This window comes from Pleurodeles waltl, chromosome 2_2 (genome assembly GCF_031143425.1).
Source record: "Pleurodeles waltl isolate 20211129_DDA chromosome 2_2, aPleWal1.hap1.20221129, whole genome shotgun sequence".
In the NCBI taxonomy this organism is placed as follows: domain Eukaryota; kingdom Metazoa; phylum Chordata; class Amphibia; order Caudata; family Salamandridae; genus Pleurodeles; species Pleurodeles waltl.
The window spans coordinates 568,712,816-568,738,560 of NC_090439.1; the positions used below are offsets into that span (position 1 = coordinate 568,712,816).

Consider the following 25,745-nt stretch of genomic DNA (forward strand, 5'->3'; position numbering starts at 1 on the left):
AGATGCCAGACAAATCAGTGCAAAATGCTTGAATAAAAGTATTCTATTGAAGAAGCTACCTTCTAAGGAGAACTGAAAGCGGTTTGACACTATTTATTACTCTATCTCAGAGGAAGGGTTTGTCCCTATCCGGTTAAACAAGAATGATGAAAGCAGTCTGAAATTATTGAATTGCTTTCTTTGTTTTGGCATGTGTGCTAGATTTACAAAGTGTCAGAGGCCTAGTTGTATCTTAGGCTATTTTTTGTTTGCTACCTATGTTCCTGGTCATAATTTTTTCCTTGATGGTAACAAAGGCTTCTTAGGCAATAAGATACTTTGATGGAGGCATATGTGGATGATGTTGATCCACAGAGCTAATGCTATTTCCTGACTGAGCCTAGTTTATCCTTTCTGTCTGAGAAAAGCCACCTTCTGCTCCTCCTGTAATTAAGAACGTATGGAGAAAGAAACTAACTTTGAACCCAAGCTTCCTTGAAGCTCACCAACACCAAGAAGCCTGCTGGTAAAGGATTACTCAACAAGGGCTAAGGACATTGCTTTTCAAAGTCTGCTGGTAGGAAATCATGATGGTGATATTATTTATCACTCACTGCATCCTGTGTCTTCGTCTTTTTGAAGAGTTACCACAGATAGTGTTGTGGTACTAGCTGCTAGTATTTTTTTAACCACATTTTATTGGTTTTTGCAAACACTGACAACAAAATGCAACCAAGACCACAGCCTACCAGTTCACAGCACAGTCCATATGAAGCATATTCAAAACATTGTCGGTTCCTGCATCTAGTCAGTCGAAGGCCACCCATTTGCCCCATATCTTCTCATGCGATCAGTGGCAGCCCTGAGCCTTTTATATGGGCTGTTGAACACATCAGTCCACCCAACTCGGAGGGGAAAAATCGGAGACTTCCATTTGCAGGCGATGTTCGGCTTGGCAACCAACCTTGCAACTCCAATAAAGATATGCTTCATTCTCTGCCCTCGCCCGTTCTCCAGCAACCAAGCAAGACAACCTTGGGAGTAAGATCGAACAATTGGTCCAAGACTGCTGAGAGGTTTCTCCCTATCCCCTCCCAATTGGGAACCAGCCTTGGGCAGGACCAAACTACATGGAAGAAGTCTGTACCTGGCAGGGAACACCTGGGGCAGTTGGCCTGAGGGATCCTGCTAGCTCGGTAAAGCCTCAGGGACTCATGTAAGTAATGTGTAAATAACTGAGTTGGACCAGCCACAGGTGTGTGGAGATAGCCAACTCCTGGGGGTGGGGGGCTTGGGGGGGTCGGCATTCTAGCCTCGCGCCACTCAGCATTTTCAAGCTCCCCCAACCAAGTTGTCCATTTCCATCTCAGCCTGGGGAAATCTGTGAAATTGCACCCTTATGTAGTTTTCCCATCAACAGTTTAGCTTCCAGAGGATTGAACTCTGGGACTTGCATTTTGGGGCTAATATTGGCCTACAGGGTGTGTCGCAGCTGCAGGTTTTTATGGAACTGGATACAGGAGACGTGAAACGTGAGCTGCTCAAAGCTTTACAGCCGTAGTTAGTCTGCTTAATTATCAAATGCTGATTGACTTTAACATTGACTCATAAAAATATTGATACTTTGTATGCAGTTAGTGTATTTTTGAGATCTCCCCTCATATTAGGTGCAACCCAAGGATTCTTGAGCAACAAGCAAGTCTCTGACATTTGCACTGTGGGATAAAGTAGAACCACAGTCTGCACCTTGGGACTTTTAGTGCCTACCCAGTCTTTCCCACCAGTACATGAAATTCAAAGCCATGATCCAAAGCAGACATTGCCAACTCTTTCCCACCACCACACAACAGTCTTTTTCCCATCTGTAGTTCCTTGCAGACTAGATTCTTGAAGTGGAGCTTGCAGTGATGGAAATTCTGACACCCCTACAGAGCCATTCAAATCACCTTGTCATCGGAGGTACCAGTTCCCGCATTACCAACTCCCTGAGCAGGATTTCTAATGCAACTTAAGCATTGTGTGGAAGCGCATTATCATTTACAGACAGGACATTTTCCTTTGACATGGCCACTAACTGCACTGACATACAGTTTTGATGATAAAACTCTACAGTGTACAAATTATGATGCTTGTAAATCTGGTTTCTGTGAGTATTTATAATTTGTGCATTACCAAGTAAAGTGCCTTGATTTGTTTTGATTCCAAAACAGTTTAGAATTACAAAAGTGTTTCGTATTTGCTTTCCTAACTGCTGAATGCATACATTTCATTTATGGGTATTTACATTTTGTTGTGTGTTTGGAAAAAAATAAAAAACAGCATCCTGCTGCCTTTCCTTTTACACTCCCTGTACTGTAAAGTGTCACATAATTTACTTCAAAAACTCCTTTCACTTTCCAGTCTGAGAAACAAAAGTAAACAATGCCATGTTAAAAGAATAAGCAACAGTTTGTCAGACATATAGCCTGACCTTTGACCTCTGTCTTTGAAACAGGCGAATGTGACAATATAAGCAGAATTTAAAGTCATTTTTATTTATTGCTTGAAATTTCTCGACTCTCCAAAATCAGCAAGCGACCACCAGCTTAAGAAATACTGCCATAGCTAACTGTCAAATGCAGCTTTTTTTAGGTCTGATAAAATCTGTGTATTCACACTGTCCGCTTTGGCTACCATGTGCGGATCATATAATGAGGCCACCGTTACAGATTCCGTAATCTTCCCTGGCCGGAAGCCATCCTGGACATCATCCAGTCAGTGCTTAATTTGTAACAAAATGAGTGATAGTGCCTAAAGGGTCGCTCAGAAGCTTGTGGCCAGTGCCATTAAATGTTGATGCACTGAATACCAGGGCTTCGTCATCTTGAATCCACCTCAAGCCTCTGGAATGCACTACCAGAGACTCCCCTTCTGTGCACTCTTGCAGGTTCCCGCTTTCTCCCTTTGACGTTTTTCCATATTTTCCTTCCTCTTTGTGTGTTTTTCCCTCTCTCTCAGTAAATGTCTGAGTAGTCTAAGTGCCAATGGGCCTCATCAGCTCAAATTAAGTAGTGCATCAAGAATGCCACTGTTTTCAATGCAGACGCCAAAGACTTTAGCTACCTGTGAATCAGGACTTGGGCTCCTACAGGCTGTAGTGTTATAATTGGCTAAGACTGTAAGGTTCACTTTATGAAGTGCAAGAGAAGAACTCAAAATGGGAAGACAAAAATTTCTCTGGAGTAAGATGAAAGGTAGAGACAGAATCACGGTTTCATCTTAATTCCATAGGAGTAGACAATGAATTTAGTTGAAAGGCTAATCATTTGGGAAACTTGCAGACAGAAGGTTGACGTTGGCTGTTCTGGAGTGGGACGCTTGAGGAAGAAGGCTACACATACAAAATAATCTTTATATGAAAATTTTATATCTGTGGTGAAATTAGGTGTTCATATTGCGTGTTGCATGTTATCTGATAGTCTAACTATGAGAGTGCATTTATGGGCATTAGAAAGCACTAACTCTTTTTAATACATAGCATAGAAAATATGATGATACCTGATCAAAGAGTGATGTGGAAATCCTGTCACCCGAAACGTAGGACATATTTGTTTCGGGCCAAGTACAAGTTTAAATGTGTATTTGTTCGACTGAACATGTCCCCTCCCTTCCCTGTCTCTCTTCCCCCCTGCCCCCTCCCCCCCAACCAAGCGTTGGCACAAGTTATTAAGTTGCAAGTTTACAGTACCAGAGTGTAAATCTGTGAACGAGGATTGTCTGCCACAAAGGCAATGGTTCTAGCCATTTGAATAAGTGTTTCTAACTTGTATTAATGATTCATTAATGAAAGTCTTTTACCATAAGGGCAGACACTCTAATGAAGTGTAGTGAGTTGAGCTTGCATAGTATTGATTCCAGTTTAAAACATGTACACCCGTTTGCAAATACATCAATTAATTGGCTATTTATCATGCTCCCAATTATATGCAAATGCATGCAAAAGCCTGAAAGATAGAGTAGTGATTTTTTTCGAAGTAAGTTGTACAAAAAATGCCATTTGAAAAAAGGTGCTAAACTATTGTGTAACTTTAAATCCTATTTCCCCAAAGCGTCATTTAGTAAAACATATTTATTTCATTCCATCATTTAAAAAGAAATTAATATTGAAGACTGAATGTAAAACCATCATAGCCATTACCATATGCAACATGAAATAAATTAGGGGCCTTATTCTTAACCCCTTCGCTGCAATCCCCTTTCCCCCTCAGGTGCCACGCTTTTTTTGGCTATTTGGGTCAGTTTGCGCTTAGGCCCTCATAACATTTTTCCCACATAAGCTTCCCACAGCAAATTTGTGTCCTTTTTTTTTCCAACATCCTAGGGATTCTGGTGGTATCCAGGTTTTGTGTGGTCCCCTGGAGGAGACCAAGAAATTAGCCCAAATACAGCAAAAAATTGTTTTAAAAAATGGGAACAGGGGCTGCAGAAGAAGGTGTGTTTTTTTTCACTGAAAATGGCATCAACAAAGGGTTTACTGCGCTAAAATCACCATCTTCCCAGCTGTCAGGAACAGGCAGACTTGAATCAGAAAACACATTGTTCGATGGCATCTGTCGCTGTAGATACGCATGTTCTGCAATAGCTCGCCATCTGGTGTTGGGCCGGAGTGTTACAAGTTGTTTTTCTTCGAAGAAGTCTTTCGAGTCACGGGACCGAGTGACTCCTCCTTTTGTCTCCATTGCGCATGGGCGTCGACTCCATCCTCGATTGTTTTTTTTCCGCCATCGGGTTCGGACGTGTTCCTGTCGCTCCGAGTTTCGGAACGGAAAATTTGCTAATTTCGGAAGATTTTCGTCGGTATTGTTGCGTTCGGGATCGGCGTACTTAGATTCCACACCGCATCGAAGATCGAAGAGCTCCGGTGCCCTTCGGGGTAGTTTTTCGATCCTCCGTCGGGGCCTGGTCGGCCCGACCGCGTGCTGAAGAACGCCGATGGAACGGACCCCGTTTCGTTTCTGCCCCAAATGCCACAATAAATACCCCTACACAGACCAACACTTGGTCTGCAACCTGTGCCTGTCACCTGAGCACAGCGAAGACACCTGCGAGGCCTGTCGTGCGTTCCGGTCCCGAAAAACACTCCGAGACCGTCGAGCCAGAAGACTTCAAATGGCGTCCGCACCGACAGCCCAACGGGAGTTCGAGGAACAGGAAGAAGAAGGTACCTTCTCGATCCAAGACTCAGACTCCGAAGGATTCGACGACACACAAACCGTGAGTAAGACGTCGAAAACCACACAAAGAAACATTTACAAGGCCCAGGGGACGCCACTGCCACCAGGCCATGGCTCCACCCATAAATTCGGTGACCGACCGTCGGCACCGAAAAAGGCCAAAACAGTGCCGAGATCGTCCGACTCCGGTCGAGACACCGGCACGCAGCCTTCTCGGGACCGAGAAAGTGCTGGAGACAAGCCTCGACACCGAGATGCCGGTGTGGACACGGCTCGACGCCGAGACAGCGGCACCGAAACAGATCGGCGCCGAGAGGTTTCGGCCCCGAAAAGGAAAAAAGTCACCTCGGAGCCGAAAAAACACGCAGACAAAGTTTCAACGCCGAAACAAACTGCAAGCGACCCAGCTTCAGGCTCTTATACAGAAGAGCACTCGCTAACCTCCCAAATGCAAAAGCATAGGTTTGAGGAAGAGCTACAAGCAACTGATGTGGACCATACGCAAAAGCGTATCTTCATTCAGCAGGGGACAGGTAAAATAAGCACCCTTCCCCCCATTAGGAGAAAGAGAAGGTTGGAGTTCCAGACGGAACAAGCACCACAACCAAAAGTGGTTAAAAGAATTACACCACCACCCTCTCCTCCGCCCGTGATTACCGTTTCACCAGCACAAACTCCATCTCACTCCCCAGCTCACACCACCATGAGCCAGGGTGACCAAGATCAGGACGCATGGGACCTATACGATGCCCCAGTGTCAGATAACAGCCCGGAGGCCTACCCTACAAAGCCATCTCCACCAGAAGACAGCACCGCGTACTCTCAGGTGGTGGCCAGAGCAGCACAATTTCATAACGTAAGCCTCCACTCAGAACAGGTCGAGGATGATTTCTTGTTCAACACACTCTCCTCCACCCACAGCTCCTACCAAAGCCTGCCTATGCTCCCTGGTATGCTCCGGCACGCAAAAGACATATTTAAGGAGCCGGTCAAAAGTAGGGCAATCACGCCAAGGGTGGAAAAGAAGTATAAGCCGCCTCCTACGGACCCGGTTTTCATCACTACACAGCTGCCACCAGACTCTGTTGTTGTAGGAGCAGCTAGGAAAAGGGCCAACTCTCACACATCTGGAGATGCACCACCCCCAGATAAAGAAAGCCGCAAGTTCGATGCAGCTGGTAAAAGAGTCGCAGCACAAGCTGCAAACCAGTGGCGCATCGCGAACTCCCAGGCACTACTTGCGCGCTATGACAGAGCCCACTGGGACGAGATGCAACATCTCATTGAACATCTGCCCAAGGACTTCCAAAATAGGGCGAAACAAGTGGTTGAGGAGGGACAGACCATCTCCAACAACCAGATACGTTCCTCCATGGACGCTGCAGATACAGCTGCACGGACAATTAATACATCTGTAACTATCAGACGGCATGCATGGCTCCGAACGTCTGGATTTAAACCAGAGATTCAACAAGCAGTTCTCAATATGCCTTTTAATGAAAAAGAACTGTTCGGTCCAGAAGTGGACACAGCGATTGAGAAACTCAAAAAAGATACGGACACTGCCAAAGCCATGGGCGCACTCTACTCCCCGCAGAGCAGAGGGAATTACAGCACATTCCGTAAAACGCCCTTTCGAGGGGGGTTTCGGGGTCAAAGCACACAAGCCAGCACCTCACAAGCAACACCGTCCACTTACCAGGGACAGTATAGAGGAGGTTTTCGGGGACAATATAGAGGAGGGCAATTCCCTAGAAATAGAGGGAGATTTCAAAGCCCCAAAACCCCTACTACTAAACAATGACTCACATGTCACTCACCCCCTCCACACAACACCAGTGGGGGGAAGAATAGGTCATTATTACAAAGCATGGGAGGAAATCACTACAGACACTTGGGTTCTAGCAATTATCCAACATGGTTATTGCATACAATTTCTACAATTCCCTCCAAACATACCACCAAAAGCACAAAATTTAACAACACACCATTCCAATCTCCTGGAGATAGAAGTGCAGGCACTATTGCAAAAGAATGCAATCGAATTAGTGCCAAACACACAGATAAACACAGGAGTTTACTCACTGTACTTTCTGATACCAAAGAAGGACAAAACGCTGAGACCAATCCTAGACCTCAGAGTAGTGAACACATTCATCAAATCAGACCACTTCCACATGGTCACACTACAAGAAGTATTGCCATTGCTAAAACTACACGACTACATGGCAACTTTAGACCTCAAGGATGCTTATTTCCATATACCAATACACCCATCTCACAGGAAATACCTAAGGTTTGTATTCAAAGGAATACATTACCAATTCAAGGTACTGCCTTTCGGGTTAACAACCGCACCAAGAGTCTTTACCAAATGTCTAGCGGTAGTCGCTGCACACATAAGAAGGCAGCAAATACATGTGTTCCCATATTTGGACGACTGGCTAATCAAGGCCCATTCGTTCATACAGTGCTCAAATCACACAAATCAGATCATACAAACCCTCTTCAAACTCGGGTTCACCGTCAATTTCACAAAATCCAAAATTCTGCCACGCAAGGTACAACAATACCTGGGAGCCATAATAGACACATCAAAGGGAGTAGCCACTCCAAGTCCACAAAGAATTCAAAATTTCAACACCATCATACAACGCATGTATCCAACACAAAAGATACAGGCAAAGATGGTATTACAACTCCTAGGCATGATGTCATCATGCATAGCCATTGTCCCAAACGCAAGACTGCACATGAGGCCCTTACAACAATGCCTAGCATCACAGTGGTCTCAAGCACAGGGTCACCTTCTAGATCTGGTGTTAATAGACCGCCAAACTTACCTCTTGCTTCTGTGGTGGAACAACATAAATTTAAACAAGGGGCGGCCTTTCCAAGACCCAGTGCCACAATACGTAATAACAACAGATGCTTCCATGACAGGGTGGGGAGCACACCTCGATCAACACAGCATACAAGGACAATGGAACGTACATCAAACAAAACTGCATATCAATCACCTAGAACTTCTAGCAGTTTTTCAAGCACTAAAAGCTTTCCAACCAATAATCGTTCACAAATACATTCTCGTCAAAACAGACAACATGACAACAATGTATTATCTAAACAAGCAGGGAGGGACGCACTCCACGCAGTTAAGCCTGCTAGCACAAAAAATTTGGCATTGGGCAATTCACAACCAAATTCGCCTAATTGCACAGTTTATACCAGGGATACAAAATCAACTCGCAGACAATCTCTCTCGAGATCACCAACAGGTCCACGAATGGGAAATTCACCCCCAAATTCTGAACACTTATTTCAAACTCTGGGGAACACCTCAGATAGACTTGTTTGCGACAAGGGAGAACGCAAAATGCCAAAACTTCGCATCCAGGTACCCACACAAACAATCCCAAGGCAATGCCCTATGGATGAACTGGTCAGGGATATTTGCTTACGCTTTTCCTCCTCTCCCTCTCCTTCCTTACCTGGTAAACAAACTCAGTCAAAGCAAACTCAAACTCATATTGATAGCACCAACTTGGGCAAGGCAACCCTGGTACACAACGCTGCTAGACCTATCAGTGGTACCCTGCATCAAATTGCCCAACAGGCCAGATCTGTTGACACAGCACAACCAAAAGATCAGACACCCAGATCCAGCATCGCTGAATCTAGCAATCTGGCTCCTGAAATCCTAGAATTCGGGCACTTACAACTTACCCAAGAATGTATGGAAGTCATAAAACAAGCAAGAAGGCCATCCACCAGGCACTGCTATGCAAGTAAATGGAAGAGGTTTGTTTGCTACTGCCATATTAATCAAATACAACCATTACACACAACTCCAGAACATGTAGTGGGTTACTTGCTTCACTTACAAAAATCTAACCTAGCTTTCTCTTCCATTAAGATTCACCTTGCAGCAATATCTGCATACCTGCAGACTACCTATTCAACTTCCCTATATAAAATACCAGTCATTAAAGCATTCATGGAGGGCCTTAGGAGAATTATACCACCAAGAACACCACCTGTTCCTTCATGGAACCTAAATGTTGTCCTAACTAGACTTATGGGGTCCACCTTTTGAACCCATGCACTCCTGCGACATACAGTTCCTAACCTGGAAGGTGGCATTTCTCATCGCCATTACTTCCCTGAGAAGAGTAAGCGAGATTCAGGCGTTTACTATACAAGAACCTTTTATACAACTACACAAAAATAAAGTCGTCCTGAGGACCAATCCTAAATTTTTGCCAAAGGTTATTTCACCGTTCCATCTAAATCAAACAGTGGAACTTCCAGTGTTCTTTCCACAGCCAGATACCGTAGCTGAAAGGGCACTACATACATTAGATGTCAAAAGAGCATTAATGTATTACATTGACAGAACAAAAAACATCAGAAAGACTAAACAACTCTTTATTGCATTTCAAAAACCTCACGCAGGAAACCCAATTTCAAAACAAGGTATAGCCAGATGGATAGTTAAATGCATCCAAATCTGCTACCTTAAAGCTAAACGACAGCTGCCCATTACACCAAGGGCACACTCAACCAGAAAGGAAGGTGCTACCATGGCCTTTCTAGGAAACATCCCAATGCAAGAAATATGTAAGGCAGCCACATGGTCTACGCCTCACACATTCACCAAGCACTACTGTGTAGACGTGTTATCCGCACAACAAGCCACAGTAGGTCAAGCCGTATTAAGGACATTATTTCAGACTACTTCCACTCCTACAGGCTGATCCACCGCTTTTGGGGAAATAACTGCTTACTAGTCTATGCAGAACATGCGTATCTACAGCGACAGATGCCATCGAACTGAAAATGTCACTTACCCAGTGTACATCTGTTCGTGGCATCAGTCGCAGTAGATTCGCATGTGCCCACCCGCCTCCCCGGGAGCCTGTAGCAGTTTGGAAGTTACCTTCAATTATTTCTATATGTATCATCTCAACCTTAAATAGGTGCATACTTAGTCACTCCATTGCATGGGCACTATTACTACAATTCAACTCCTACCTCACCCTCTGCGGGGAAAAACAATCGAGGATGGAGTCGACGCCCATGCGCAATGGAGACAAAAGGAGGAGTCACTCGGTCCCGTGACTCGAAAGACTTCTTCGAAGAAAAACAACTTGTAACACTCCGGCCCAACACCAGATGGCGAGCTATTGCAGAACATGCGAATCTACTGCGACTGATGCCACGAACAGATGTACACTGGGTAAGTGACATTTTCATTTCACTACAATTTTGGCATTTTATTAGGACATACCCCATTTTTACTATTTGTTTGTGCTTTCAGCCTCCTTCCAGTAGGTAACAGAAATGGGTGTGAAACCAATGCTGGATCCCAGAAAGCTAAACATGTCTGAAAAGTAGACACAATTCGGAGTTTAGCAATTTGTGTAGATCCTACAAGGTTTTCCACCGACAATAACAGCTGAAATAAAAAAAAAATATATTGAAATTGAGGTGGAAAAAAAGCACATTTTCTCCACAATATACTCTAACTTTTTCCTGCGATGCTAGATTTTCAAAAGTAATATACTAATACATCTGCTGAACTACTCTGGTTGCAGGGATATGTAGGGCTTGTAGGTTCATTAGGAACCGGAGGTACCCAGAGCCAATAAATGAGCTGCACTTTCCAATGGGTTTTCATTGTATACCGGGTATACAGCAATTTATTTGGTGAAATATAAAGAGTGAAAAATGGGTATCAAGGGAACCTTTGTATTTCCAAAATGGGCACAATATAAGGTGTTGAGAAACAGTGGTTATTTGCACATCTCTGAATTCCGGGGTGCCCATACTATCATGTGAATTACAGGGCATTTCCCTAATAGAAGTCTCTTTTACTCACTGTCTTACATTTGGAAGGAGAAACTGTAGAGAAAGACAAGGGGCAGTAACACTTGTTCTGCTATTCTGTGTTCCCCCATGTCTCTAGATAAAAATGGTACCACTTGCGTAGGTAGGCCTAATGTCTGCGACAGGAAACGCAACATGGACACATCACATTTTTACAGTGAAATCTGACGTGTTTTTTTTTTTTAAAGTGCCTAGCTGTGGATTTTGGCCTGTAGCTCAGCCGGCACCTAGGGAAACCTACCAAACCTGTGCATTTCTGAAAACCAGAGACCTAGGGGAATCCAAGATGGGGTGACTTGTGGGGCTCTCACCAGGTTCTGTTACCCAGAATCCTTTGCCAACCTCAAAATTTGGCTAAAAAAACACTTTTCCCTCAGATTTCAGTGACAGAAATTTCTGGAATCTGAGAGGAGCCACAAACTTCCTTCCACCCAGCGTTCCCCCAATAAAAATGGTACCTCACTTGTGTGGGTAGGCCTAGTGCCCGCAACAGGAAATGCCCCCTAAACACTATACGAACACTTCAAAATTATCAAATACAAATTACCTGTTTTTGCGGTGGGGCACCTGCATTTTTGGTCCTGAGCTCAGCAGCTATCTAGGGAAACCTACCAAACCCAAACATTTCTGAAAACTAGACACCGGAGGGAGTCCAGGGAGGTGTGACTTGCGTGGATCCCCCAGTGTTTTCTTACCCAGAATCCTCAGCAAACCTCAAATTTAGCTAAAACAAATCACATTTTCCCACATTTCTGTATGGGATCACCGCACTGGCACACATTTCCTACCACCCAACGTTCCCCTCAGTCTCCCGGTAAAATTGATACCTCACTTGTGTAGGTTGGCCAAGTGCCTGTTATAGGGAAGAGCCAAAAACATTTTGAAAATGAGGGGGAACCAAAACGGGTCCAAAAGGGCAGTTTGGAAAAAAAAATGATTTTAGGCTGACAAGTGGGGCAGCATTTTTATCAGTATAGATGACACTGCTGGGTGGTAGAAATTTTGTAGATTCCTGCAGATTCCGGAAGGTTCCATCACAAAAAATGTAGGCAAAATGTGTGATTTCCAGCAGAGTTGGAGGTTTGCAGAGCATTGTGGATAAGAAAATGGTACAGAGTGCATGTGATGCACACCACCCTGGACTCACCCAGATGTTTACTTTTCAATTGTGTGTAGGCCTCGTAGATTTTTCTGGACGGCAGCGTCCCAAAGTCCAACAAGTGCAGCCCTCACCATTCCAAGTGGGACGATTTTGAGAGTTAGACAAGCTCTCATGGTCCAAATGTGAAACCAAAACCCAAAATAATCAAATGTCCTCTTGCTTGCCATGGGATAAGCTGTTTTAGTGTGCGGGGGAGAGATGAAAGACTGTTAACCCCTTCAATTGGGGTGGGGGCATAACCATGCCCATACTGGTTGGTAGCCACCATCCCACAATTTTTTTATTTTTATTTTAATTTCCCAACATCCAGTAGGCTTTGGTGAGTGGATCGGGGGTAATTGCCCCATCTGCCCACCGGTGGGCAGAACAACCTTTTTCCCATTTATTTGGGGTGGGGGTATGACCCTTGGAGACTACTTACCCCCAAGGCCACGTTGGCCACTCCTGTAGTGTTCCCATCAGTGGGTGGTTTCTTTGGACAGAGTCCCTCTCTGTCCTATCTGGCAACAATCAAAGCAGTGAAATTGGAAATGGGGAACCCAGGGCAATTGCACACCAGAACCTCGCTCCTTCTCAGAAGGGACATTGGATCCCTTTTCTTAACCCTAACTCTGGAACTTGCCTGGGTCGCCCTTGACCTCCTCTTCTCTCTAGTGGGGGAAAGCTGAACCACCCCATCCTACGGTCACTCCCAGGTACCTTCTTGTGGACCCAGGTGCTAACCCAGTGACCACCTCCTTACCAAGCTCCCTGGGGTCTTACAGCTTTCTGTCACCAAGGTGCTGGCACATAATTGTAAAACAAAGACTGAAAAGGTGCTCTGTTGCAAACAAAGTGTACAGCCCCAGGGAACCCTTTATCTCACTGCCCTCCGCCTAACTATCCAGTGTCTTGCAAAAGGAATCTTCACAGTCCACCCAGGTCTGTTGGGATAGCTTCTGACTGTCTCTGAACGTTTGTCTGTACTTTTCTCAGGTCAGACCAAACTTTCTCATTAGGGTCTCCATAGGGGGATACTTCATCCGGTCTCTTCTTCCTGGGGCCAGTAAAGTGTCCCTTACCATCTTGGCTAGAATCTACCCTTCTGGCTCTGATGTCCAGCTCTCTTAGGCTCAACTCTTGAGCCAACATCATTTTCTTCTCCTCCATGGCCAATCATTTTGCCTCTACCTCCTGCTCCAATTTGAGCTTAGCCAGCTCCTATCCTCAATTTCTTTTTCTCTCTCGTGTCCTCCAGCTCTTCTGGGGTCAGGCTTCTTGATGACATGCTGTTCCCTAACCTGGATCAAATCACTGCTCCTTGAAAGGTGGTATCCTCCTGGCTCACAGGCAGTTCCAGATTATCCACCGAATCCTGGTCCAGCTCTACATCATCCTCTATTTCCATATCATCCTCCTCATGGGTCTCAGGTGCTACATTCTTACCTTCTATCCAGGCCCTCAGGGCCATTTACAGCTCCACCTTGTTGGTGAAGCCTTTGGTAGAAACCCCAAACGCCTTGCAAACATCCTTGAGCTGGGTCACTGTATACCTCTCTAGCTTCCCTGTCTCAAAATCCAGGTTTGCAGGTTCAGTTGTGGAACCACCAGAGACATGATTTATAGAAAAGTAGAAATGGCAGTCAGGGAGAATTTAAAAATTAAAAATGCCAATCAGATGGGGTAGACATAACTGCCAATGGGGACCAGAGACAATTGGTTTGAGTTGGTCTAGATGTAGGTGGTAATGTACACCAAATTATTGTAAAGTACTGCAGAAACACTAGTCCTATCCTCACTGCTGATCACCAATGTTAGAAATTGGGTCTCTAGTTGGCAACGTTGTGCACCCTGTCCAAGTAGGAACCACAATCCTAGTCAGGGTAAGTCAGATACACAACCCAAATTAAACTGTGCTCACCCTCTGGTATCTTAGCACAGAGCAGTCAGGCTTAACTTAAGAGATGTGTAAAGTATTTGTGCAAAACTTAAATTACAGTAATACAGTGAAAACACCACAAATGACTCAACACCAGTTCAGAAAAATAAACAATATTTTTAGAAGTAAAGCACGGACAAAATGACAAATACAATAGGTAGAACTCAAAATATGATTTTTAAAAAAAGAATAAACTGGATTATAGTGCTTAGAAGCCAATAACGCTAAAAGGTTACTTGAGGTCACACTAGTCGGGGGGGGTAGATCCAAAGTTCAAGCTGACCACGATGGTGGACAGGCCAGCTACAGGGCCCACTTAAAAGTACCTTTGATGGAGGGTGACGTCTTGAAGGCGATGCGTCTGTTCCGATCGTGCAGTCCAGGAGATGCATAGTCATCGAGCCACGCAGCTGATGATGGGATGTCTTCGAGGTGTGACAACGAACCCATTGCGATAAAGGTGATAAGTCATCATCGAGCCGCGAGCGCATGCAATGCACCAGGGCCGGTGGTGATGCATTGACCCAGAGCTGCGCAGTCAGTGATGCAAAGTCTTCGACATCAGTGGTAGTGGTTATGCATCGAGGGAGGATGCATCGGTTCAGAAGGGCACAAGCTGCAGAGGCCCCTTACAAGGCCCAGGACTGGACTGGCACCTCTTGGCAAGACGGGACTCACAGTTGGCAGAGTCTAGTGGCTGAGCAGAGGTGTAGGAGGTCTTTGATCGCCCAAGACTTCAGAACAAGAGGCAAGCCAACAAGCTCTTAGAGTCACTTAAGTTCTATAGAGGATATGTAGAGAGACAATTCCAGTCTTTCTCACTCCCAGGCAAGAAGCAGCAGGCCAGCACAGCAAAGCAGTTCTGTAAAGGCAGTCCCTCCTGGCAGCACAGCAGACCTTCCTGGCAGAATGTCCTGTGACGCAGAAGTGTTCTGATTTGGTGGGGTTTGTGGTTCAGTACGTATACCCAGTTGAGGTTTTGAAGTGGGGGAGACTTCAAAGAGAAGTCTTTGAAGTTCATAAGGTCCATGCCCTTCTTTCTCTGGCTCCAGTCGCACTACAGGTGGTTATGCAGCTCATTGTTGGGGCAGTCCCAGCCCTATTTAGGTGCAAGCGTCAGCTTCTTCCTCTCATCTAGCCCAAGAAGGCTCATCAATCTGATGAAGGGCCATCAGGATGTAAATGTCACACCCCAGCTCCCTTTTTGTGTGACTGTCTAGAGGGAATGCACAAAACCCAGCTGTCATCCACCCCAGTTATGTATTCAGAGACAGGCAGAGGCACAGAATGGTTAAGGTAAAAAAATTCCAACTTTGTAATAGTGGCATTTTCAGATTTACAATTTAAAATCTGACTTCACCATAAGTTGTACTTTTACATTACAAGTCTAGAGACACCAAACCCAACATTTCTATATTGTCACCAACGGGAAATTAAACTTAAAGGCTGCTTCAAAGTAATCCCACTGTTAACCTATAGGAGAGAGATGCCTTCCAGTAGTGAAAAATGAATGTAAACTTCTTTCACTACCTGTACATGTTAAACTTAAACGTACATGTCCACATTTTTTTTTACCTGCACCCTGTCCTGGGGGCTAGCTAGGGCCTACCTTGGGGTGACTTAAATGTAATACAAAGGAAGGATTGGACCTGGCAAGTGGGCACACTTGCCAGGTCGAAATGGCAGTTTAAAACTGCCCACACAGCCTCTGCAGTGGCAGGCCTGAGACAGGTTTAAAGTGCTACTCTAGTGAGTGGCACAGACAGTGCTGCAGGCCCACTAGTAGCATTTAATTTACATGCCCTGTATACATATAGGGCACTTTACTAGGGACTTTAACGTAAATCAAAATGCCAGTTGTGGACAAGCCAATATCACCATGTTTAGAGTACAGAGCACATGCAATCTAGCATTGGTTAGCAGTGGTAAAGTGCACAGAATCATAAAGTCAGCAAAAATGAAGTCGGCTAAAGAGGAGGTCAGAAGGCAAAAGGTAAGGGGTGGACCCTGCAGAGAGGGCCAGGTCCAACACATACCATGATATGCTGCGCAATAACAGGCTATTGCATACCATACCATCACAAGCCATACCATACAAAGATAAACCATACTGTACTATACAATAAGAGGCCATTGCATACTACACAATGACAAGCCATATTAGACCACACCATACCTTAATGCACTATACAATAACAGGCCATACCATACAATTAAATACCATACTTCACCACAACCGGTCTTACCATATAATTCTTTACAATGACAGCCCATACCATACTATTAAATGACAGACTATAACATACCATACCATATCATCATATCATACCACACTATACAACATAACTAGGAAAAAAATAATAATTAACAAAGCCAGTACATCTTGACTAGACGAGACCAGTTGGCTTTGCTAATGCTTTTTTTCTCTTAGGAGGTGGTATGTGTGTTTACTTTTACCTTCTTCACTTTTGAAAAGGAATAAAGAAGGGCTGGCAGCAAACCCGCTATATTTTAATTAATTTAATACTAATAAGCTGAGAACTACTCAGGGGCGGCTTCTCCGCAATGGCAGGTGGAAGGGGGTAGGAGGAGAGTGCACCTAAGTGCGCATGTGTGTTTGGCCAGGTGTCTCAGACTGGCCAAACACACATGCACACTTAGGTTTCTCCAGCCCGGCTGTGTTGAACAGCCCGGCTTGTGAAACTGCACAGACCCCAGGGCTGTGTCTGCGTGGCAGTCCGAGCTGCTCAGACCAATCCTGGCGCTGTTTTCATGCTATGTTTAACATGAAAGTAGCACCAGGATTGCTGGGGAGCCTGTGCTGGTGTCCCAGCAAAGGCGTCAAATGAATTCAGATGTTGTTGTTAATACAGTATTATATATGGAACAATCTCTGTTGTGTGCATATTGTAATACTTGATGATAAAATATTTAGTTTTAGAAAGACGTTGGTGTAATAATTTAACACTTTTTCCTGTTTTTCTTGCTTTGTTTCATAGGTAGTTCCACCACATATGGAGGTCCTAGATAATGCTAACCGTGTTGGAGGTGGCTTTAAAGCATGGGAGGACGGTGCAGTGATATCCAACGGCTATCATAATGGTACCAAAGGCACTTACAGTCATGGTCACAGTTTGATGGAAAGAAGATGGGAGGAAGGGCACCTTCTGGAAAGTTCGGCTGGGAACACTTTCAGTGCTGTTGGTGCTGTAGGCACAGGAGCAGTGGTAGGTGGAGGCCTGTTAGCAGCAGGAGGAGGCAGCAGCATGAAGGGTGCAGGCGCTGAAGAAAGCTACAGAGCTGGAAGTTATGGAGGAGGAAGGATTGAGTCAAATGGAAATTTTAGTGGTGCAGGAGCTCTACAAGAAGATTTCATTAAGGGGTACTTCAGTGATGTAAGTAGTGCCTATAAATATATCGGAATCAAATTAATAATTGTTAGGTATTCAGATTGTAAATCTTAAAATATTCATTTTCCCTGCTATTCATTTCTCAGAATCTTCAGTTGTATTTGAAATGCTAATAATCTTTCGGAAAAAGTGATCTTTCACAAGTGTTCATGTTGTGAAGTTGTTCTGGTACACCAAGGTTGTCTTCAGAACCCAAAACCAAGGTACTCTTTTTCTAGATAGTCACGACCTACAAGCCTCACATTTGTTTTGTTACTGTAATACTTATGACAGCATTTGGAGCCTGTGTCTCCATAGTTTCCATTTCCTAAAATATTAAGGATTTTGTGGTGGCAGTCAAACAGTTAATTTCCAGCCAGCTGTCTTTTCTTGTCATCTTTTCAAAAGGTTTGCACAATTACTAAAGAATATTTTAAAATGTTCTCTTTGGTTGACTGACAAAACGCTCTCTTGCCTGACTGAAGTGAACCACTGAGAGCCACACAAAAACTTTAACATACACTCCTGCTAATATAAACAGTATTCCTGCTGTCTAATAGCCTTGAGCAAGAAAGCATCTAAGAACAATGTGGAGTACATGTTTTCAATCCAGCCACTCATGGCTTTTGTGCCTCATCATTCTTTCATATCATATTTCTGTCTATATGACTTTTCGTATGACTTGTTCCCCAACTTGAAGTACCTCTAGGCAGCAAAGTGCAGCACATTTATTTCTAGCAGTTCCCCAATGCAGAAGCTATATCCAGAAGTCATAAAAGTCCCAACAAAGGTGCCTACAGTACTGTAAATGTCTACTTTGGATGCAAGTCCTCCCCCCTGCCCCCCCCCCCCCCACTGCTTTGTGTGAGAGGAAAATACCATGCATCCTGTGTTTAAACAGTGGTAGGTGCATTACGTGGAACTGGATTTACAAGCTTATTTTTCTGGTAAAGTGGCTCAGCCTTTTTGCTCCACATATTAGAGGAAAGAACTGAGTCACTTTGAGAGGTTGCTACAATTTTCAGTGGTTAACCCAACCTTTTACCTCGTTTCCTGTGTGAAAGTGAATCTGTATTTTATTCACTTTACTATAGGTGTGCCACGTGGTGTGAGGAATGAGGTAATGAATGTATACACTGGAATAATCACATAGCCATAATCATAGTAAAATAATCTCCACAGTGGCATTACATTTGGCATTTAAACTTGCCATTATCCACATAGGCTCACTATAATCTTCTCAATTAGCATATAAACTTGCTTTTTCCCAGAAGCTCTTTGCGTAGTGACACACAAGCATTTGCACTAGTATCATTTTTTTCTTTTTTACGGGCAAGGCATCTTTTTAACAAAACAATCTCGGACACCTGTAAAGTTTGAAAACTATCACCATTCACACAAAGATCACACACGTTTTTCACTACTGAAAGCCTCAGAGGCCACAACAGCTCAGATATCACAGTCCAAATCTTGAGAATACAAAGAATAGACAGGGAGACTGACTGGAGAATGAGGGAGGGTGGCATATTAATCTATGAGAGATACCAAAACTGAACAGCTGAAATTCCAGGTAAGTAGCTAATTTCTTTTCGAGCTTTGGATCTTTCATAAATTCACATGCTTGAAGGAAAAGTTACTTACCTTCAGCAATGCCTTAATCTGGTAGGGACTAGATCTAGCTGCATTTTGCTTACCTTTGAATTCTCCCCAGGCGTCTGACTGCATCTGGAAGATTTTGGTGAGCAGTACCCCTGTGTGCCATTAGGTGGCATCCATCTGCTCAGAGTTCGTCATCGACCATGCCGGATATGATTGTGCAGGTTCTATGTAGGCGCCACCCCGGTGTGCTTTTGTCAGTTCTTTTCTTTCTGCGCCAGCTAAGTGCTGATTCGAAGAGAGCTATCCCTCAGTCGATTTTTGACTGACTTTTGTCTACGTTTTTCTTGACTTTTACTCCTGGTGCAATGAGAATGCCTTTGAGAAAGACAGGATTCAAGCACTGCAGGTCCTGTCATCCGGCAATGTCCATGACAGATCCGCACCTCGTGTGTCTGTGGTGCCTGGAGCGCGACCACTACCTGAAGTGATGCTCCGAGTGCCAGGTCATGCATCCGAAGGCTTTGAGGGAGCAGTCACTAAAGCTGATGATGGCCCGGTGCTCAACTCCGCAAGTCGAGATCCTGGTTGAGAGGAAGGTCCCGGGATCAGTCGCGAGACCCAAGTATCGTCATTCCACTCCAAGTCCTCAGGACGATCAGGTAAGTCAAGGTTTAAGAAAAAAATCCACTGGCCAATGAGATGAGGGAGCATCAATGAACTAAGCCTTGCTCTGTGGAACCTGGGCTGGCTCCTTGCCTCACTGTGTTTCCAGGAGCTGGAGCGACCCCTGCCCAAATCTGAGTTCCTTGAGGCCATGTGCCTCACCTTTGGGCAGCCCGACTTTGCTGGAGTGCCTTCAGGCCCCTTGGAATCAGAGGGTATCCCTTCAGGATACACACAGGCTGCTTCAGCCTTAGCGCCCCGAGGGTTGAGTCCTGGATCTGGACCAGCACCAGTAGTACTACCTTGACCATCCATGAGAATGGTCCTGGTGCTGACATTCCCAGCACCGCTGCACCCACGGGTGGCACCATCCCCATTTTAATCGGCAACCTTGACACAGAGCTGTATGGGTGCTGTATGACGCTGACTGACGCCAGCAGAAGCTTCGATCAGATCCTGAGCCCTTTTCCTATTTGCTAGACTTCAGTGATGAATGGGAGGTAAGGAATCTGCAGCAAGAAGTGTATCAGATTAAGAATAGCAAGCAGGATATAAATGAAGCATTAAGCTTAATCACTTTTGCTTGAAAAGGTTACAAAGAACTGCTTGACCTATTAAGGAGTCAGCTGCTCCATGCACAATGAGACAGTAGTACTTGGTGAAAGTGTGCCTACTTTTCCATATGGCTAGGTACCAAATGCCTTGGAGACGTACTCCAGCACAGAGCGAAGCAGTCTTCACAATGATTCCCCTGAAATGCACAGCCACTGTGTCTTGGTGTGGGCACTTAGCTTTACTGTGGAATAAAGTAATTTAGGCTGACTGTCAACAGGCAATCCCTTGCCTGAATAACGGATGACACCAGATTGGATAAACGAAATAATGAACTCATCCTAAGCACAAAAGCCTTTAGTTTTTTGCATGCAGAACTTAAGGCATCAAAGGTCTTTCTGCTGACACAGGAGAATAGGGATGGTGAGCAAGATGACCTTTTCTTTAAAAAATAAAAATAAAAATGAGGTATGACTTTAATGGTGAATGTATGCTGCTTTCCAGCTCCCACTGAATTGAAAGCCAGCAACCCCAAACCCTCCACAAAATGTATTTATAAATGCTCTATGGATTGGTTCAAAAAGAGGCAGCATCCACTGACTTAACACTGTAAGTAACTTCCTTGGCACAGCATGATAAAAGCCCCAAAAAGGCTCCTTATAAATTGTTTGCGGATTCTTTGGAGGAATGATTATGATGATTTGTTAGTTCTCCTAAATATTGAGATACTGGGACAAATGTACCATGAGCGATGAGTTCATGATGGGGCTGCATAAAGTAGAATACATCGTACATCATATGTACCTGCACTACACACAGTCGCACTTCAATTTAGTGGTATAACCCTTTGTTGTAGCAGGTGCTCGTGCTTGAGCCAATATCGCTCTGTTATTGGTAGATATGACAGACCTCCAAGTGGAAAGCAACAAGGCAGTCATGCCGAGTGACCTCTGGTTGTGGTGGAAGACCTGTCTTTTACATCCAGATAGGTGTTTGGGATGGTTCTTGAACTGTATTGGACATTTCAACAGTCTCAACAAGTCACTGCATGAGAATGGGTAACGTACACCAGGCAATTAGAATTAGTGAGCAGTGGTCTATCTTGGTCTTTCTCAGCACCTGGAAGTGAGAGTAATCATCACAATGGCGTAAGCAAAGACATTCAACCACATCATTGAAAAAGCATTGGGTTGACAGTACCTGCTGGTGTACTACTGGCATTTCCTGTTCTGCACGATAGCAAAAGAGTGTAGAGTTGATGATCATAAGAGGTGCAACCCCTCATGGAGGAGGGCCGATACTTTTTTGGGGGCTCAAATCCAAACATAGATCCCTGCCATAATACTTGTGATGGTGATGGGCCTATTATCCTAGTCCCAGCTTTTGCAGATTTTAGAGATGATAGTGTCTGGATACCTCACCAGATTAGGACTTATACTTCCCAATCTGCATTTATGGTCACTACTTATCATTTGGTCATAAAAAAACAGCAGAACTGTTGGACCTTCACCTCCCCTCTACTGTGACAAAAACTAACATTGATAGGGAAGCACTTAACACTGCCACCCAAGCTGCGGAGCCACTACTTCCTTTTAACGAAGCCTGTCATCCCACCCATTGCCAAAAACTTTGTGGTCCAAGCTTCATTCTCCTAGAAGTTATCACTAATATCGTTCCCCACCACACCTTTGGATAGAGAATCTAAGGAGATGGAGCAGTATACCAAGAAGGATTTCAGCTGGCTGCATGGCCCTAAAATCCCTGAACGTGACCTGTCTCCTGGGTTGTTACTTACATGCCCTCTGGGACGTTTAGAAACAGTTATACCCAACCTGCCAGGTCACATCCATTCCCACTTCTTGGAGTTGGTGAAGGATTGACGAGTGGCAGCAAAGCACGTAATCCAGTTGGGGCTGGAGACCGTGGATTCTATTGCACGGACAATGGGGACATCAATATCTCTTCACTGCCATGCATTACTGAGAGGCTCGGGGTTTTACTAGGAAGTCCAGCCTACCCTTATGAACCTTGCCCTTGGCACATCTCTTCAGATACCAGGCCGATTCTGCCCTGGAAAGATTTAAAGACTGTAGGTTGACCAAAGATCCTTGGGCCTACAAACACAGCAGAAAAACTGTCAGCTGTTTCTGAAGGTTTGCACCTTCTCAAGAGGTTTCCCCTTTCAAGGCAGACAACAGCACACCTCACAGCAATAACAGCAGACAACCACTGTATAAATAAAAATGAGGCCATGGCGAGGGAAGGGGACTCGCCCAGCCGTCTCTCACTCTTCCTCCTCATCCCCAGCCACCTCAGGGAAGAAAATCTAATCCTTTCTTCTTGGAACTTAGGGTGCCAGTTGGAGGATGAGTATCCTCCTTTCCACAGGCCTGGAAGCCCATTACTTCAGACCAATGGTCCTTGTAGATTGTGAAAAGGTGGTATGTCCTACCCTTTTACGTAGACCCCTTCACCCTCTGCACTCACACCCGACCACCTACAGATCCTTCAACAGGAGATAGAAGTTTGAATACAAACAAAAGCCATGGAGATGATGCCAGAGCAGGAATGAGGCTAGGGGTGCTATTCCTGGTACTTTCTGGTTCTCAATAAAGATGGCAACATGCGCCCAGGTCTAGACCTTCGGGTTCTGAACTCATTCCTCAAAAAGGAAAAGTTCAAAAACCTATATCTGGCTTAAATGCTGCTCACACTGGGAGAAGAATGGATGGTGTCTGCAGAGCTGTAAGACTTGTTTTTCCATATCCTGATTGTGCAGTTGCACAGGAAGTACTTTTGCTAGTAGGGTCGTTTTACTACCAGTTTGCTGTCATTCCGTTTGACTTAACTTCAACGCCTCGAGACTTCACAAAGCGATGGACGTGGTTGCAAGACTATCTTTGAAGATGAGGTATTCCTATAAACCCCTACTTGAACGGCTGGCTCCGCAAAGCCAGCTCTCCAGAGATAGTCTCGTACTAACTGCAGGTCAGAGCAACATTGCTGTTAGACCTGTGCTTTTCCATCCACAAGTCCTATTCTCACCTGGTGCTCTCTCAGCGCATCTTGTTCATAGGGGCAGTATTGGATACAACATTTAATCATGCTTTTCCAGTCATCCGAAGGTTCAAGACTTTCAGGCCATGATTCTGATATTTTAGAATGGAAAACAAGTTCCAATCTTGATGGTCCTATGCATCCTAGTTCTGCTATCTTCCGGCATCTGTTGGTCACTCATGCACACTGGCACAAGTGGGCTGTGCAGTGGTTTCTTTGCAGACAGTGATTCCAACACAGCAGAGATTTCTACAGTTCTATAACGATCTCCAGGGACAATGTGGCAAATTCACAGTGGTGGAGTGTAAAAAAGCAATCTGACTCAAGAGGAATTGTTCCAGCCTACACATACATACTTCCACCCTAGGCTGGGGGAACTAGAAATCAGAGGCCTCTGGTGTCCGAAGAGCAGGTGTTGAGCCTCGGGTAGGTCGCTTCCCCACCGCTGCAGCTCCACCTGCCCAGGCCCCTGCCACTTGTGTGTAGGTCTTAAGATTCTTTTTTGCGCTTAGCATCCGATTTGCCTTCTTCTCTCTTGTTGCCTTTTTCTCTCTTGTTGCCTTTTTCTCTCTTGTTGCCTTTTTCTTTCTTGTTGCCTTTTTCCTCTCCTGTTGCCTTTATCTGTCTTGTTGCCTTTATCTGTCTTGTAGCCTTTATCTCTCTTGTTGCCTTTATCTCTCTTGTTGCCTTTATCTCTCTTGTTGCCTTTATCTCTCTTGTTGCCTTTATCTCTCTTGTTGCCTTTATCTCTCTTGTTGCCTTTTTCTCTCTTGTTGCCTTTTTCTCTCTTGTTGCCTTTTTCTCTCTTGTTGCCTTTTTCTCTCTTGTTGCCTTTTTCTCTCTTGTTGCCTTTTTTCTCCCCTGTTGCCCTCTCCCACCTCCCGCTCTCCCGCCGCTGCCCCGTGCGGCCCCGCCCCCCTTGCTCCCATTCATTGTCCTCCCTCCCGCCTCCCAGCTAACCCCTCCTCCCCCCTTCCCTCTTATGGCGCCCGCTGCGCGGCAGAGACAGCCACCCTTGACCCTTTGGTAGGTCACTTCCCCACCGCTGCAGCTCCACCTGCCCAGGCCCCTGCTACTTGTGTGTAGGTTTTAGATTCTTTTTTGCGCTTAGCATCCGATTTGGCTTCTTCTCTCCTGCTGCCTTTATCTCTCGTTGCCTTTTTCTCTCCTGCTGCCTTTATCTCTCTTGTTGCCTTTTTCTCTCCTGCTGCCTTTTTCTCTCCTGCTGCCTTTATCTCTCTTGTTGCCTTTATCTCTCTTGTTGCCTTTATCTCTCTTGTTGCCTTTTTCTCCCCTGTTGCGCTCTCCCACCTCCCGCCTTCCTGCTCTCCCGCCTCCTGCTTTCCCGCCGCTGCCCCCATGCGGCCCCACCCCCCTGCTCCCATTCGTTGTCCTCCCAGCTGACCCTTCCTCCCCCCCTTCCCTTTTATGGCGGCCGCGCAGCGGATGCACCGAAGGCGCACCAAAGGCAAGCCCGTCTGCACCTGGACCGCGCCCAGCGCCAGAACCCCTGGCCCCCACCGCACTCATAACACCCGTCTTAGATACGACGCCGCCTCCCTCAACCCCGGACGTACAGCCACCTGCCACCAAGCCAGCCCTAAAGGCACTCACAGACCCTTCACCTGTCAAGCCTGCAAGTACACATTCCACAGAGCCTGCAGACCTCCTACCGGCACTCGCACCAACAACCACCTCAAGTGCATCCTTCTCAACACACGCTTCGTCCACAAGCACACCATCGAACTATGGGACCTCCTGGACACAACAGCACCAGATGTCGCCTTCATCACAGAAACCTGGATGAACGCCTCATCGGCTCCCGACATCGCCTTAGCCATCCCCGACGGCTACAAGATCGCCCGGAAGGACCACGCCAACCAAATCGGGGGAGGAATCGCCATCATCTACAAGAACTCCATCAACATCACGACCACCACCAAAGACACCCCCCTCGCCGCCAAACACATACACTTCCAGATCCACACCGACACCAGAACCACCCTCAGAGGAACTCTTGTCTACAGGCCCCCAGGCCCACGCGCTCTATTCAGCGAATCCATCACTGACTTCATCAGCCCTCACGCCCTAGCCTCACCAGACTACATCCTCCTCGGGGACCTGAACTTCCACCTGGAGAAAAACGACGACAACAAATCCGCCACCCTGCTTGACAACCTCGCCAACCACGGACTCAAGCAACTAATGAACACCCCCACCCACACCGCTGTCCACCCGCTCGACCCCATCTTTTCCGCCAGCAACCACATATCCTTCAGCCACTCCTCTGAACTACACTGGACCGACCACAGATGCGTCCACTT

General features: G+C 45.5%; 1 protein-coding gene across 1 annotated transcript in view; it reads left to right on the forward strand.

Moving 5' to 3' along the window:
• DSG2 (desmoglein 2) overlaps positions 1 to 25,745 on the forward strand; it is a 439,785-nt gene that overhangs the window by 401,234 nt on the left and 12,806 nt on the right. The window contains exon 14 of the mRNA XM_069220070.1: positions 17,161 to 17,556. Within this exon, the coding sequence (XP_069076171.1) occupies positions 17,161 to 17,556 (396 nt within the window). The remainder of the gene's footprint in view (positions 1 to 17,160; positions 17,557 to 25,745) is intronic.